The 16567-nt window shown below is 50.8% G+C and overlaps 2 protein-coding genes across 7 annotated transcripts; one reads left to right on the forward strand and one right to left on the reverse strand.

Annotated features, from left to right (window-relative positions):
• Positions 1-2541: 2541 nt before the first annotated feature.
• Mapk7 (mitogen-activated protein kinase 7) lies at positions 2542-7634 on the forward strand. Of its 5 annotated transcripts, none has more exons than XM_078042986.1 (7): positions 2542-2722; positions 2908-3241; positions 3865-4030; positions 4653-5731; positions 5839-6584; positions 6922-7055; positions 7207-7634. In XM_078042986.1, the coding sequence occupies exons 2-7, from the start codon at positions 3010-3012 to the stop codon at positions 7358-7360; spliced, it is 2511 nt and encodes an 836-aa protein (XP_077899112.1). In that variant the 5' UTR covers positions 2542-2722; positions 2908-3009; the 3' UTR covers positions 7361-7634. The 5 variants fall into 5 exon arrangements, with proteins under 5 accessions (XP_077899112.1, XP_077899111.1, XP_077899113.1 ...); XM_078042985.1 differs by having other exon boundaries at positions 2941-3241; XM_078042987.1 differs by having other exon boundaries at positions 3005-3241.
• On the reverse strand, positions 7542-11152 carry Mfap4 (microfibril associated protein 4). Of its 2 annotated transcripts, XM_005341495.5 has the most exons (6): positions 10921-11053; positions 10528-10609; positions 10082-10236; positions 9399-9495; positions 9141-9323; positions 7542-8793 (listed from the first exon to the last, which is right to left on the reverse strand). In XM_005341495.5, the coding sequence occupies exons 1-6, from the start codon at positions 10924-10926 to the stop codon at positions 8546-8548; spliced, it is 771 nt and encodes a 256-aa protein (XP_005341552.1). In that variant the 5' UTR covers positions 10927-11053; the 3' UTR covers positions 7542-8545. The 2 variants fall into 2 exon arrangements, with proteins under 2 accessions (XP_005341552.1, XP_021576620.1); XM_021720945.3 differs by having other exon boundaries at positions 9141-9495; positions 10921-11152.
• Positions 11153-16567: the final 5415 nt, after the last annotated feature.

Consider the following 16567-nt stretch of genomic DNA (forward strand, 5'->3'; position numbering starts at 1 on the left):
GGTAAGTTGTGGGCTAGGGTTGTGGCTCAGTGGTGGAGTGCCTACCTTGAATATGTGAGGCACTGGGTTTGATTCTCAGCATTGCATATAAAAAAAATAAAGACCCATCAACAACTAAAATAAATAAATAAATAAAATTAAAGGAAAAAAAAAAAGAAGTGGTAAGTTATGTCATATGCAACTGAGAGTTCCATGAGGCAAGGACTGAAGAATGTTCTTTGGGCTTGACTATAATTCGAGACGATAATTGATGACTTTTCTAGGACAGAATCAGGGCCCAGTGGGGAGAGAAGCAAATTAGCTCACAGTGTTTTGAAAAGTAAATGGGAATCAGGGAGTTTTTAACCAGGGAGTGTGGAACTGTTTGCAACTTGTATATCCAGGCTAGATGAAATATTTATTAAGTATTTAAAGGATACCTGTTTATTAATTTCTTCTGGCATTTTACATTTTATTCTTGGGTCAGACAGGATCATCAGACAGATATTGTCTTAGTCCCCTGGAAAAAAAATGTGTTTAATGTTTTCTGGTTTTGAATGCCCTCTACTTAAACAGAGAGACACAGCTGGGCCTTGTACTGCACATATTTCAGAGTTAGGGAAGAGTGTTAAATTTCTTATCTAAAGGAAGACTGTCAAAGAAATATTGTCAGACCTTAGTGATAGAAATTGCCCATTTCCCATGGGCATGATTTATTAATGTTTAATGGAAATCAAGTAAGATAATTTGGCTTTTGTTATGCTGTCAGAAATAAATTTACAGTTTAATTGTTTTAGTGTTTTAGTTGTAGTTGGACACAATACCTTTATTTTATTTACTTATTATTATTTTTAAATATATTTTATTTTATTTTTTAGGTGTATATGGACACAACACAATGCCTTTATTTTTTTTTTTTTAATGTGGTAGTGAGGATAGAACCCAGGGCCTTGCACATGCTAGACGAGGGTTTTACTGCTGAGCCACAACCCCAGCCCTACAGTTTAATCTTAACTCAGAAGACCCATATGATAATTTACCCCTACAGTTTACATGTCTAAATACCAAATATTATTTACCCTGGGCTTCCCAAATACTCTTAAATATACTTTTCCTGATGTTGTGTTAAAAAAAATGCAATGTCTAAATTTCTAGCTTAACACACAGATCTTGATAAGTCACTTAAAATTCAGTGCAAAAAAAAAAACTCCACAAGCTGGGCAGGTTGGTGTACACCTGTAATCCCAGCTGCTTGGGATTACAATTGAGGCAGAAGGATTGGGAGTTCAAAGCCAGCCTCAGCAATTTAGCTAGACTCTGTCTCTAAATAAAATATAAAAAGGGGCTGGGGAATGTGGCTCAGTGGTTAAGTGCCTTGGGATCAATGGCTGGTACAAAAAACAACCAACCAACCAAACAAAAAAGCCAAATCACAAAAACAAGTATAGAACAGAAATAACAATATTTTTCGAATAAACAAACAAACAAACAACAACAACAACAAAAACAGTGGAGAATGTAAACAAATCACTCTGGTCTGGATCCACCTTTGGACCTTCCATTTGCGACCTAAGGAATAAGTGCTCAATCTGGCACTGACTCAGTTGGGTTCCATCCTTGTATCCGCAGCCTTCCATTTACCGGTCAAAGACTCTGTAAAAAGCTCGTGTCCCTCCACTCTTCGATCTCCACACTTTTACTATCTGCAGGGCCCTTCTATATCATTTCACTTGGTGGAAACCCAATCATCTCTGGAGTTCCAACTCCTAGATCGCTTCTTACAGCTCTACTCTGAGCTCCCTGCTGAAAACCTTTCTCACATAGCCCCGCCTTTGTCTCCTCCGCCCAGAGCCGCAAAGAACGATGCTCCATACAAGCTGCTCCGTGAATGAATAAACCACCGGATGAGACAAACGCTCCAAAAGGACCCGAGAGAGGAGACCAGGTTCGCAGGAAGCGGTGTGGAGACTAGCCACCGGAAGTCAGTGGAGACAGCAGGCCCGTCCCTCTAGAATCCCGGAGGACTGGGATCTCAGTGGTTGGACGAGATGGGTCACTCCCGGGACCAATAAAGTGGGGGCACAATGCCTTAGGCATGAGTACTGAGAAGGAAAAAGGGGCCAAAAGGAGAGGGATTTCGGGAGCTAGTTGTCAAGGTAACAGATCTAGCCTTCGCAGCCCCTCCTGGGAGCCAGGCTATTCCCAGAGTTTGCAGGACTAGCTGTGATTGGCCCGAGGAAGTAGAGCCGATTGACGGGAGCGCGCGCGCACACGTGCAGGGGCGTTGTCCTCCATTCACGCGGCGCCCGAGGATCCAGCGCGCATGCGTTGGAGGACGGCGCGGGGAGGCGAGCGCACCCCTGCGAAGTGCTGAGCCCCCTTTGGGCGGCTCCCGCCGGCGAGCTGGACAGCGGCGGGCACGCGCGGGCGCGCGGGCGCGCAAGGCTGGAGGCGTGGCTTCCTTAGCTGATAAACTCGGATTGGGAGCAGCAAATTGAAGGGGTGGGAACCTCTTGGGAGGCTGCTTAGCGATTGGTCAGAGACTGGAGGGAGCGTGGTCTTGGGGGGCGGGGTCGGGGGGCTCTGGCTGGGCAGCGGACGACGCTGGGGTGGTGGTGGCGGCCCTTGAACAAGTAAGCGAGCGAGTCGTGGAGACCTCCTCCGCTGGGGAAGGGAGGTTGGCGAGCCCCGGGACCTCCATAAGTCTAAGTCCTGAGGAGGCGCGAGGGTGAGGCGCCATTGGGTGAGTATGGCCCCGAGGAAACCCGAGTGCCCCGCCCCTCCCTTTCTTCCTGGACCGTACCGCACCCTCCCCCAACTCGGACCCCGACCTGGCCTCTGGGCTTCGGGGTTCCAACTCCCGCTGCAGGATGCTTGCTACTTGCCAGCCTCTCTCTTTTGCCCCCTTTGCCCCCGTGCTCGGTTTAGGGAACTTAGAGATTCTCCGGTTCTGCTTCCCAGCTCACAGAGGGGAAACTGAGGCCGACAGGGGGCGGACCTCTCCTCACCGAGCGTCTCCATATAGGCATCATGGCCGAGCCCCTAAAGGAGGAAGACGGCGAGGACGGCACTGGGGAGCCCCCCGGGCCGGTGAAGGCAGAACCCGTCCATACCTCTGCCTCTGTTGCGGCCAAGAACCTAGCTCTGCTCAAAGCCCGCTCCTTTGATGTGACCTTTGACGTGGGGGATGAGTACGAGATCATCGAGACCATAGGCAATGGAGCCTATGGGGTGGTGTCCTCTGCTCGCCGCCGCCTCACGGGTGAGCTTCCTGAGCCTCTCACAGATGTGGAAACTGGTTCCCAGAAGTGGTGAGAAACCTGCCCGATCTCAGCCATCCAGGAAGGAAAGCTGGGCTGTGAATTTTTGTTCAATTCAGCACTTACTGACTAGGTGCCAGGATCCCAGTTAGGCACCATTTTCAGGAACTCTGGTTTTTCTATACTTTCAGCCCATTTCTCCTGAGAAAAATGATAGTCCGGTTAGATCAAGATGGAGAGCTTGTTCCTTGGTGTCTAAAAGAGAGCTGTGTTCCAGAGCAAGAAATTGCATGGTGGGAATGGTGAGATCTGACATGGAGAGAAAGTGTAGAGAGAGATAATGAGCCCAGTCATTAGAGCTAGCACTCCCACCAACTAACTATGCAGTCTACAAGTTACTGGGCCAAGTTTTCTCATCTGTAACTTCGAGCTATTAGTTCATGCCGCATAAGATAGTTGTGAAGGTAAAATTTGATAATGTAAAGTACTTAGCAAGTTCTTTGCGTATGGCAGGAACTCAGTATATGATAGCTGTTGTTATTAGCATCCTAGAAGGGTGGTGTTGAGAGGGGTCTGCAGTTCCTCCAAGGTACCCTCTGGTATCTGCCTTTTCCCTGCTCTCCAGGCCAGCAGGTGGCCATCAAGAAGATCCCGAATGCTTTTGATGTGGTAACCAACGCCAAACGGACCCTCAGGGAGCTGAAGATCCTCAAACACTTCAAACATGACAATATCATTGCTATCAAGGACATCCTGAGGCCCACTGTACCCTATGGAGAATTCAAATCTGTGTAAGGAGTGGGATAGGAAAGGGAGGCATAATTGGGACTGATTCAGAAGGCAGGGACCTTATTGCTAAAATTCTGGAAGGACAGGCTAGAAAATTCCCATGGTTCCAGGACCAGTGCTCCTTTAGGGTATATTGAGGGACTGCTGTTATTCTTCAAGAAGAGTACAAATGTTACAGTTTTATAGACTATATAGGAGGGCAGACATAAGATGTTCATACTACTACTGCATCTTCCTACCCCTATAGCAGATTGATCACAGAATACGTTCTTACAGAAAATGGACAAATCTTCACAATTTTCAACATAGTACTTCAAGCAGCCACTTCCAAACAATGGAGTTATCTCCAAAACTAAACCTACTCACCAGCCCTGAAATAGTTGAAACCAATTTTTTATGGGGAAACTAGAAGATCTGGGGAGAAAAGTGATTTAACCAAGTTCATGGAAAAGTTGTAGAGCAATATAGAATCTGGTGTGCTGCTGCTTCTTTACCATGCTGTCAGCTCTTTGGGGTCCCAGGATAACATGGTCTGTCTAGAGTCAGGAGGGTCTAGTGAGGATGGGGCTTGTCCCTATGGTGTGGGTAGGCTAGGACATGCCTCTTTCACCTTTTCCTTTTCAGCTATGTAGTCCTGGACCTGATGGAGAGCGACCTGCACCAGATCATCCACTCCTCACAGCCACTCACACTGGAGCATGTGCGCTACTTCCTGTACCAGCTGCTTCGGGGCCTCAAGTACATGCACTCGGCTCAGGTCATCCACCGTGACCTCAAGCCCTCTAACCTGTTGGTGAATGAGAACTGTGAGCTCAAGATTGGTGACTTTGGTATGGCCCGTGGCCTGTGTACCTCCCCTGCTGAACACCAGTACTTCATGACTGAGTATGTGGCTACTCGCTGGTACCGGGCCCCTGAGCTCATGTTGTCCCTGCATGAGTACACACAGGCTATCGACCTCTGGTCTGTGGGCTGTATCTTTGGTGAGATGCTTGCCCGGCGCCAGCTCTTCCCAGGCAAAAACTACGTGCACCAGCTTCAACTGATTATGATGGTGTTGGGTACCCCATCGCCAACTGTGATTCAAGCTGTTGGGGCTGAAAGGGTGCGGGCCTATATCCAGAGCCTGCCACCACGCCAGCCTGTGCCTTGGGAGACAGTGTACCCAGGTGCTGACCGCCAGGCTCTTTCACTGCTGGGTCGCATGCTGCGTTTCGAACCCAGTGCCCGCATCTCAGCAGCTGCTGCTCTTCGCCATCCTTTCCTGGCCAAGTACCATGACCCTGATGATGAGCCTGATTGTGCCCCACCCTTTGACTTTGCCTTTGACCGTGAAGCCCTTACCCGGGAACGCATTAAGGAGGCCATTGTGGCAGAGATTGAGGACTTCCACGCACGAAGGGAAGGCATCCGCCAACAGATCCGCTTCCAGCCTTCCTTGCAGCCTGTGGCCAGTGAGCCTGGCTGTCCAGATGTTGAGATGCCCAGTCCCTGGGCTCCCAGTGGGGACTGTGCCATGGAGTCACCCCCACCAGCCCCACCACTATGCCCTGGCCCTGCACCTGATACCATTGATCTGACCCTGCAGCCACCTCCACCAGCCAGTGAGCCTGCCCCACCGAAGAAAGAGGGCGCCATCTCAGACAATACCAAGGCAGCCCTTAAAGCTGCCCTGCTCAAGTCCTTGCGGAGCCGGCTGAAAGGTACCTTATGGGTATAGTGACCGGCTGGGGAGTGAGGTGCTAGTGGGGGGCTCTGGCTTGAATATGGCTACAGGCTCTTACCTCTTACCTGTTCAACTTCCCTGTAGATGGCCCTAGTGCACCCTTGGAGGCTCCTGAGCCACGGAAGCCAGTGACGGCCCAGGAGCGACAACGAGAACGTGAGGAGAAGCGGCGGAGGCGGCAAGAGAGAGCCAAGGAGCGGGAAAAGCGGCGGCAAGAGCGGGAGCGAAAGGAGCGGGGGGCTGGGACCTCGGGGGGCCCTTCCACTGACCCCCTGGCTGGACTGGTGCTTAGTGACAATGATCGAAGCCTGCTAGAGCGTTGGACTCGCATGGCCCAGCCCCCTGCCCCAGCCCCAGCCCCAGCCCCAGCCCCAGCCCCAGCCCCAGCCCCAGCTCCAGCTCCAGCCCCAGCCCCAGCCCCAGCTCCAGCCCCAGTCCCAGCCCCAGCAACAAGGCTATCCCCAGCCCAGCCCACCAGTCCACCCCCTGGTCCCATAGCCCAGCCCACGGGTCCTCCTCCACAACCTGCAGGCTCCACCACAGGTCCTGCACCCCAGCCTCCCTGCCCACCTCCTTGTCCTGCTTCCCACCCTGCTGGCCCTCCGGGACCCATACCTATTCCTGCTGCACTCCAGACTGCCACCTCCAGTAGCCTTCTGGCCCCCCAGTCACTTGTGCCACCCCCTGGGTTGCCTGGCTCCAGTGCTCCAGGAGTTTTGCCTTACTTCTCATCTGGCCCACCACCTCTAGACCCTGGGGGGGGACCTCAGCCTTCTACATCAGAATCACCCGATGTCAACTTGGTGACCCAGCAGCTGTCTAAGTCCCAGGTGAGCGGAAAGACCCAAGCCTTGGGGACACCTGGATCTGGGCCCAGGGAAAATGGGTTCAGGAAGTTGTCCTTGCTCCATGAAAACTGAGCAACAAGAGGTTTTTATGTCTCTGAACTTGTCCTCTTGCTAGAAGAAGGAACAATACCAATGAAGAGGTTGTTGAGAGACAAGATACTTTCTGGAAAGTGCCTGGTCTTGAGATGGTCCTTAGCTGGTACTTGGTGATTACTGAGACTGGGATACCCAAACAGGGTGGTCAGCAGCCTCAGGACAGGGTGCCCTGCACACCTCAGTCTGTCCTTGCTAGTTTGTAACCTGCCATCATCCCCCACAGGTGGAGGACCCCCTGCCCCCTGTGTTCTCAGGCACTCCAAAGGGCAGTGGGGCTGGCTATGGTGTTGGCTTTGACCTGGAGGAATTCTTAAACCAATCTTTCGATATGGGCGTGGCTGATGGGCCACAGGATGGGTAAGATGTCTGGATCCAGCTCTGGGAATGGGGTGGTGGGGAGGGGCTCCTGGTGTGGAAGAATTCACCTATGGGATGGGGATGGGTGCAAAGCTGGCTGAGGCTAGCTGTAACCTCTCTCTTTTCCATCCCTGATTCCCTTTCCCTGCAGCCAGGCAGACTCTGCCTCCCTCTCAGCTTCTCTCCTTGCTGACTGGCTTGAGGGCCATGGCATGAACCCTGCTGATATCGAGTCCCTGCAGCGTGAAATTCAGATGGACTCCCCGATGCTTCTGGCTGACCTGCCTGACCTCCAGGAGCCCTAAGGCCCACAGCCTTTGCCTTGCCCCCAGCTCCGGGACCCAGCTCCAGGGCCCATGGGAGCAGGTGAGGCTCAGCTTGGATTATTTTGTAGGTTCATCTCAGACCCACCCTTCAGCCTTAAGCAGCCACCTGAGCCACCACCGAGCCATGACAGGATTGGGAGAACCCTACTCCACCCAGCAATCCTTTTCAGTATTGTATTTTTATTATTGTAATATTATTACACAGTCTTTTTGACATCAAAATGAGGCTTGTGAAATACAAGGTTCCTTTTAATGCCTGACTCCAAGTGTCATTTTTGGAGATGGGGACAGTATACCACCAATAGGGGTATAAGGAGGAGCCAGTTGGGGACCCAAGCAATATTTTTTGTGCACAAAGCCAATTTGTTTAGGTCCATGACTGAGCCTTGCATGCCCTGCCCACTTTCAGCCCCAAAGATTGTTCTCTGCATTCTCACGTGGCCAAACCTCAATCCCTGGGGGCAGTTGGGGGACCTAATTTCCATGCCTACCTTGCCCATGTCTACTTCAGGGTGACGTACAGTACCTGTGGTGAATACTGTTTTGTCATTGAGCTTTGCAGGGGCTGGGACAGGCAGGTGGTAGAAGCAGTATGGTTGTGAGGTCCATGGTGTTCACCACAGGGGAGAACATTGGTGAGAGGGAGGCCAAGGATGGAAGGTACTCTGCAAATAGCCAGAGGGGGTGCCAGTGGTCATGCATGAATGGCCTGGCATACACCCAGGGGTGGTCAGATTACACTGCTTGATCTAGAGTATTCCCAGACACAGGGGCCCGCAGTAGAGAAGCTGGCTAAAGTGGGATACACAAGTGCATTCCTGGGAGGTGGCTCCTGGCTCTCAGCTATTGGGACAGGGTGTAGGCAGCTCAGTCTCATGGAGGCTAGCCAGGTCCAGGCTGGGTGACTGTACCTCAGAAAAGGGCTGGGTGCTGCTGGAAGCTAGCTCCAGGTGGAAGGGAGCTCCTAGGGCCTGGCTTAGAAATGTTTGCTCCGGGGTGTGTGATAGGGATCAGCCATGGCTGAGAGTCAGAAGGCCTCTTGAGAAGCTGGTGCTCGGGGAGCAGCAGAAGCAACATAGGGGTCCCAGGACATCAGAGGTCAGAGGGAGTATTCATAGTGATGGGGGTTGCTGGGGAGGAATGGAGCCTGAGGGGGCCAGCCCCTCAGGTCCTGCGGATTTTCATCTCGGTGCGCTTGAGGGAGTAGTAGAAGCCCTTCCACTGGGCCCAGTTGATGCCATTGGCATAGGAAAGGTGGGAGCCACCCAGGTAGAAGCCATTGAGGTTGGCAAAGTGGCAGCTGCGGAACCAGAAGGCTCCTGAGGACAGGGCTGCACAGTTCTGCACAAAGAGATCCTGATCCCGGTCGAAGGTGGAGAACTTCTGGCCGCTGTGGTAGGACAGGGAGTCACCTGGCAGAGAGGAGGAAGGACGGGACTGCTGAGGCAGGGAGCTGAGCTCTGTGCTAGCAGGGAGAGGGTGACAACAGTGAGGGACATACGTGGCATTATGGTGGGACGGGGGCACCCTCTCTGAGCCACATGTTGGGTAGATGGGCCTCTGCAGCACAGAGAAACAGCTGCTCCTCCACAGGGTTGACTGGAGCAGTGCCAGGGTGGCTGAAGCACACACTGGCTGGAGTTGGCTTGGAGCCTGCTGTGGCTCTTCCAAGCCCAGGAGGGCTGAAGGAGGGCCCTGGAGGGGGCCGGCCCAGCCATCTCCCCCAACAGTCCTTGCTAAAGCTTTCAGGAGGGAATACCTGCACCACCATCCTCAAAGCCCGACACATAGAGGGTGTAGCCATCCTCCTCAGCGCTGACGGCATTCGGGGAGATGGAGAAGTCGACATATTTGGCATAGGCTGTGTTATTCTCAAAGTCCTCTAGGTCTACCCGCAGCTCATACTTCTGCTTCAGGGTCAGGAGGTGCATGTTCTGCAGCCCTGTGGGGGAAGGGAGCTGGTTAGCAAGGACCTGACTGTGGAGCAGTCCCCCCTCCCACCAGGCCCAGGCCTTACCCAGCCAGTACTCCCCGTCTGCACGGCCAAAGCCCAACTTGTAGTCATTCCAGCCCCGGAAGAAACTCACTGAGCCATTGAATCTCTTCTGGAAAACCTGGAGTCGAGAGGACAGGGAAGGGGAATGATTTGAAGGTCTAGTGGGTAGGGGCCTTGACCTACCCTGCCCACCCAGGCATGGACCTGCAATGTGAGGCTAGTTCATTAAAGGACTGAGAGTTGGAAAGATTGTTAAAACAAGGTGCACACTGCCCCCAGGCTCCTCTTTGAGGGACGGCTGTGCACTGACTGGCACCTACTTGGGCCCTTCATGCAGTCTCCTGAGAGTCAGGAAAGGTGATCAGGGCTGGGGGTGTAGCTCAGTGGTCGAGCTCTTGCCTAGCATGGGATGTGTGGGTTTAATCCCCAGCACTGCCTAAATAAATACAGGGGGGTATTCTAGAATTCAAGTGCCTGGGTGTGAGTCCTGGTATTGGCTTCATGATCTAGGGCAAGTAACTTCACCTCTGGGCTTTAGTTCCTCATCTAGAAAATCAACTACCAGGACTATTGTGATGGTCACGTGTGTTAGTGTATCTTAAGCAATTAGTGACAGCTACTCACAAACTGTGCCTTGGGTATCATCATCCCTATTTTTAACAATGAAGAAACCAAGGCTCCCACAACTGGGACCACCTACTCACCGTCCACTTGCCACCCTCAGTGGTCATGTCACAGAAGACAGGCACGGGCACACTGGGGCCTGAGGGGTAGATGAGGTACACACCATCTGTCTGGTAGCCCTGGGCATAGATGTCATCGCAATCCAGGGGCTGCTGAAGGCAAGACTTCTCCAGAGCTAGGAGTAAGAGTGTGGGAACAGTGAGGAGAGAGGCTTACAGCAGAGAGAATACCGTAGCACCCACGGCTTGTCCCAGACCCTGGGGCCAGAGGGCTTTGTTGTGGGAAATCATGAGATTTATTTGAGGAGGACTGCCCAAAGATCATTTCATCCACCTGCCCAACTTTGTGGAGAAGGAAACAACCTTGCAGAGCTGGGCCTCAGCGCTGAGGCCTGGCTTTCCGAACAGCCTCTTCTAGCCCAGCCTATGGGTCACGGTGCTGCATCTGTGACTGGGGGGCTGCTTACCATCTCCCCGGATCCCAGAGGCCTGGGGGGCGCAGGGAGGTGTGGAGAGCAGCAGCAGCAGCAGCGGCAGGGCCAGGAGGGCCTGGTGACAGGAAACAAGAGTCAGCTCAGCCCTGGCCCCAGCCCCAGGCACCCCCCAGTTCTCTTTACATTTGCACAGTTACACATGCCACTCCTTGCCTGAAACCTTTTCTTGTCCTTTGGTCCCTCTTTGTCTTCCCCAGCAACCCTACTCTCAGGAAAGGCTGTCTACCCTTTAAGCTTAAAGAATTTCTTGCCAGAGATCCCCCTCTGCTTTCACAGTCCCCTCTCTGGCAAATGACTTCTCCCCACAAGTGGCCAAGTGGCTTTGGGCCCTCTGATGCCAGGAACCCCCCACCCTGGTCCCAGTACCTTCATGCTGTCAGTTCGGCTCAGAGCTGCTGGTGTCTGCGTCCCAGACTGTTAGCTGCCTCGAGTTATGTGCTGGGCCCCTGGCCAGCCGCCCCAGCCCCGCCTCCCAGAGCTGCAGAACCACCCCCCTCCACACACGACCAGCATCAGCTTACACTACCAGGGGCCAGGGGACCACCTGGGTCTCATTAGGCCTGTCGGCAGAGCACTGCAGACCAGACAGTCAACTCCCTCCTGGCTCGGGCTCAGACTGCCGCCTGGATCCCACTCCGCCAACAGCCGGCTGGACCTGTGGGCCCCTGGCACCCCCAGCTGGCCCCAGCCTGCCTCAGTCCACCCCACTTCCTGACAGCCGCCCCCTGCAGATGTCTGTTTATTCTCTCCCTCCTGTCCTGGGCTGTTTCATCAGCCATTCAGGGGGAGGACTGAGCGGGGAGGTTGGGGGTGTAGGTGTGCCTGGGTTCCAGGAGGGGCCCACTCTAGGGGAGCAGAAGACTGGGGGTGGGAGAGCTTCAGAGCTCCTGATGTGGGAGTCTGTGTGGGCTGGTGGGGGACAGGGGTAGCAGGGGCCAGGCCGTCTCCTGGCAGGACTGGGACATTTCTAAGCCATGAGCACAAGGTTGCAGGCGGCCAAATGCTCTGCGCCAGCTCGAGCCAGGGCCCCTCTCCAGCCCCACTCCCCTGCTCTGGCCACTTGGGCCCCCTCCTTTCCCCTTCCACAGTTCCCATCTGGGCCACTGTTGTTTCTCTTAGCCCCACCCCCTCCTTCCTTTTTCCAAACCCTCACTTTGGTACCCACCCACCTCAGCCTTGCTCCCAGGCCCCCCTTAACCAGTTCCCTATTTCTTCCACCCCGAGAGCCCACCTATTCTTTCTTGCCTTTCATCAAATCTCCATCTCTTTCTGCCTCCCAACCATCCTTGTCTCCCATTCCCTCCTCTCGACAGGGCTGCTTATTGCTCCAGCTTCTTTACAGCTCTCTGTGCTTTTTCTTTTTTGTTCTCCTTCCCTCCTCCGCACACCAGAAGAGTTGCCCTAGATGGCTGCTCCGTGTTCCTCTGCTTAAGCCTTCAGTGGCTCCCTGTTGCCTCAGAACTGAGGCTAAATTTTTTTACCTTGGGCTTGAAAGGAATGTCCAGTCTGGCTCTGGCCTACAGCAGGCCTCCCTTCAGGACTTCAGGATCTTATCGCTTATTGCTTATGACAACTAAACAACACGGGTCACACCCAAATCCTCACCATCAGGTCCCTGTGTCTTTGCCTACACTGTTCCTGTGCCCGCCTGTGTCCATTTCTTCTCCATGAGAAGCCATGGGCAGGATCTGTGTTTCTCATATCTGCATGCCCAGCACCCATCCTAGAGCCTGGCACAGAGTAGGGCTGATGCCAATTCACTCAGAACAAGTATTTTTTGAGCATCTACTATGTGCTGTGCTTTGTAACCACTGTTGGGGGATACAGTTTCTGCCTCCCCAGCCAGTAGCAAACACAGGCTTCAGACAGTGGATTGCAAGTATAATATGTATCATGAAAAAAAATTAGTTGAATGTATGCACACATGAAATATTCAGAGCAAAGTGAGACAGTAGCTCTGACTTAGGTCTCCTCCCCTGAGTTAGTAGATAATCTAAGCCACTTAGAAGAACCTCAGTTGGCCTCATTAACTTGGTTCTCTGATTGTTGGTAGAAGATACCTCTGTTCACTATTGTGTCTTGACCTAGGGATTCTAGAGCCAGGCTACCTGTGTTCAAATCCAGGTTCTGCCACCTGTTAGGGGTAGCCTTGGACAAGTTACCTAGCCTCTCTGTGCCCTGCCTTCTTCTCTGTGCAATGATAGTAATAGTATCTATCTCTCAGGGGTGTGGTAGGGATTACATAATACATGTCAGGTGCCAAGAACAGTGCCCACAATTACTTGTCAAGAGGAAAAATCTTAAACTAATTAAACTCAACAGAGTTTATTTGAGCAATTAGAAATGAAAGAGAACAAAGCAACACAAAACAAAAATGATTTGTGAATTGGGCAGTTCCCAGAACCAAGGCAGATTCAGAAAACTCCCTCCAATAACATACTCTGACAACATTTATAGGAAACAAAAGTGTGGTGTAGAGACAGCTTAATTGGTTACAGCTCAATTGGTTAATTGGTTACAGAGCCTCTTGCAATGAACTAAAGCTCAGATATTGTGGTTGAACTCCATATTGATTTGGTCTGTTAAGCTTAGTGTAGGAGCTTAAGTTGAATCAATGGCCTCCCACAGTATTTAACCTACTATAGTAATTATTTAGAAAAGATCAGCTAATCACTGTCATCGTTATAAAAATCATATTGTTCTCCTATGAATGTCTTTCTTCCCTTAATCCTAAAGAATAAGATCCTGATTTTTATCTGGCTCATTGTCTAGCCTCCTCTGTGGCTAGATGAGGTCACCCATCTCAGTTTGGGCCAATAAGATGCAAACTGAAGTGTTGTAAAGGTAGGTGGCTAGCCCCTCTTCTTCCTCCCCCCGTCCCACAGCTTTGGCTGCCACCTTGGACAGTGGAGCTGAGTTCTCATCAGGATGACAGAAGTGATCAGGGAGGAGCTGGGTCCCTCCTGAATTTGTAAAGTTGCTCCAAGACCAGCCCTGGGCTACCCTTCTCTAGGCCTCTCTTATGTGGAAGAGAAAAAAACTTCTATCTAGTTTAAGCTTCTGATTTTTTTTTTCTTGTAACGCAACTACAGCTAATCCTAATCTCTTCTTTCAGCAAATTCCAGCTAATTTTAGTACAAGACTACAAAAAGAAAAAATAATGAAAAAAAAACTCAGTTATCAAAACATAATAAAATGTGTCCAAAGTCAAATATGAGAGAATTTTGGAGAATACAATAAAGTAAAAAGCACGAGAATTAAGCTGTGAGTTATCCATCATATTCACCTATTAGACTAGTTTTAAAACTTTTCAGTGGTAATATTTGCACACATGGAAAAGCAGACCCTTTGTTGGTTGAAACTAATTTAACTTTTTGGGGAAAGATATTTGGCAGTACACAAGAGCCAGTAATCCTGCTTTGAAGATACTGTTTAAAATCGTATACTTGAGCATATTGAAAAGGTCATGTGAATTACAAGATATTACTTGTTGGCTACTCAGCATGGCAAAGCTCCCCTCCTAATTAGAATGTTGATGCTCACTTCCTCAGGTGTTCTCTCAGTTCCCCATAAGGCAGATGACCTTGGTGTAGCCAGAGAAGCCGTTGCCCTGGACTTCATTTTGGGCGATGATGAGTTGAGAAACAGAATTAGGAAAAAAATCTATTCTTGTGGTGGAGATCCCAGTGGCCTGGATCTTAGGGTCTCTGGTTGATTGGTAGTAGCTTTGCATATGTACCACTAAGTGATCCTGGCTTGGGGCTCAGATTGTAAAATCCTGCCTGAGTTTGGTTCTTAGTTTTCCTGACAATTGGTTTGCTCTGCCTATGATTATCATCATTTTTATTATTATTATTTTTGTGTGTGAAAGACTCCAACTCATGCATGAAATTATTTTGTTTTTTTTGTTGCTGGGGATTGGACCCTGGGTCTCAAGCATGCTAAGTACATGCTCTACCACTGAGCAACACGGCTAGCCCCATGAAGATTTTTATCTCAGGTTTTATAACAGGTTTAAATCTGAATTCTTTCATTGCTGGCCACAGATGCCCACTCTGACTTTGTTGGGAAGCTTTGCTGGGAGTTTGCACTGGGGCTGGATTTGCACTTGTTCTGGGAAGCAGCCCCTTGGTGGTGAGACAGTGTTAGGGTGATGCTGCTCCACGGATAGGCCTAGAACTTTGTTAGTCTGCCAGATGGCAGAACAGGAAAACACCCACCTCCTTGGTCTTGTTTGGGTTGTTTTGTGCACCACTCTGGCTAGGGATGCAGTTGGACAGCTTTCATTCACCTGTCCACCTTTCTCCATCCTGCTTTGTGCACCAGGTGGCTGGTCTCAGCCCTCTGGCTTCTGATTGGGTCAGGTCAATGAGAAGGTCCAGCAAGATTTGGAGGGAGGGAGGCAAGTAAAGTTATGTATTCATTGTCTCTTTTTGGGTCCCAGCAAGCTGGCTTGTTCCTCAGCCAGAGATCTCAGGTCCTGGAGAGTGACCTTTCTCCACAGTCCCCAGACTCAATGTGGGCAACGGCTTCCTTCCTAGGCCCCTTCAGATCTATGGGTGGTGACAGTCAGGACCTGGAGGCTGGACAGGAAGTGGAGAGAGAAAAGGGGGGACAAGGTATAATCCCTAAGGGCATGTCCCCAGTGACCTACCTCCTCCAGCCACACCCCATATACACATATATAGTTAGCATCCAGTTTGTTCCTTCAAATTATTAATCCATCTAATGGAATAATCTACTGATTAGGTTACAGCTCTCATAATCTAATCATTTCACTTTCTGCACGAACACAAGGATGCTTGGGGGATGCTTCATGGTTGAACCAGAACACCGGCTTTTTTTTTTTTTTTTTTTTTTTTTAAGAGAGAGTGAGAGGAGAGAGAGAGAGAGAGAGAATTTCCAACATTTTTTATTTTTTAGTTCTCGGCGGACACAACATCCTTGTTGGTATGTGGTGCTGAGGATCGAACCCGGGTCGCACGCATGCCAGACGAGCGCGCTACCGCTTGAGCCACATCCCCAGCCCCCAGAACACCGGCTTTATGTTAGATTTCTGTTGCTGTGACAAAATACTGGAAAAAATCAATTTATAGGAGGTTCATATTGGTTTATAGTTTCAGAAGTCTCTGGTCCTTTGGTCCCATTTCTTTGGGGATCTGTGGCAAGACTCATCATTCATCCTAGCAGAAAGCACTTGGCGAGGGTAGAGGGTGTGTCCCTCCAACCCAGGCCAAACAAGGGGGCTCCAAGAGAGATGGGGATGTCTGCACTCGATGGAGAAAAATTATTTACCTCATGGAAGCTGGGAAGCCAAGAGAGAGAGAGAGAGAAACAGGAAGGGGCTGGGGTCCAGTATCCACGACTAGGACACATTCCCAGGGACCTAACATTTTTCTACCAGGCCCCATCTCCTAAAGGTTCTGCTACCTCCCAATAGTGCCACAGGCTGGTGGCCAAAACCTTTCACACATAAGCCTTTGAGGGACACTCTGTAGTGTCACACTATAGAGTGTTAACACCTCATTATACTGTCCTTTGATTAGGTACTGCTCAAATAGTTCTGATTTGACTGTTAGGGGGAACTGGATTGATCCAGGGAGAGGGGGCCCCCTGAGTATAGCACACACCTTCTGATGCAGAAAATTAGTGTGAGATTAGAAGGGGAAGTGAATGTAAGGTTTACAAAAAGGACTTCACTAACTACCCTCCATAACATTTGCTATGTCATTTATACATAAGAATGCCAAAGCCAGACAGATTAGGATATTCTGATGGCCCCTAATTTTTTTTTTTTTTTTGTGGGACACCTGCTCAAGTTGGATGACTCTTGTCCCTGGATTGGGCTTGTGCTGGTTGTTTCTTGCCTTCCTGGGTTCACTCTCTACTCTGCTGGGGAGCCGCCCTGTGTGGAGTGTACCACTGGGGTTCACATGGCCCCTGGCTTCCAGCTGGATGTGACCAAGGGAAGTATTGGCAAGAAATGGGAAAAGAGAGGGGTTGGGGTGTTTCT

Source organism: Ictidomys tridecemlineatus, chromosome 3, assembly GCF_052094955.1.
Source record: "Ictidomys tridecemlineatus isolate mIctTri1 chromosome 3, mIctTri1.hap1, whole genome shotgun sequence".
In the NCBI taxonomy this organism is placed as follows: domain Eukaryota; kingdom Metazoa; phylum Chordata; class Mammalia; order Rodentia; family Sciuridae; genus Ictidomys; species Ictidomys tridecemlineatus.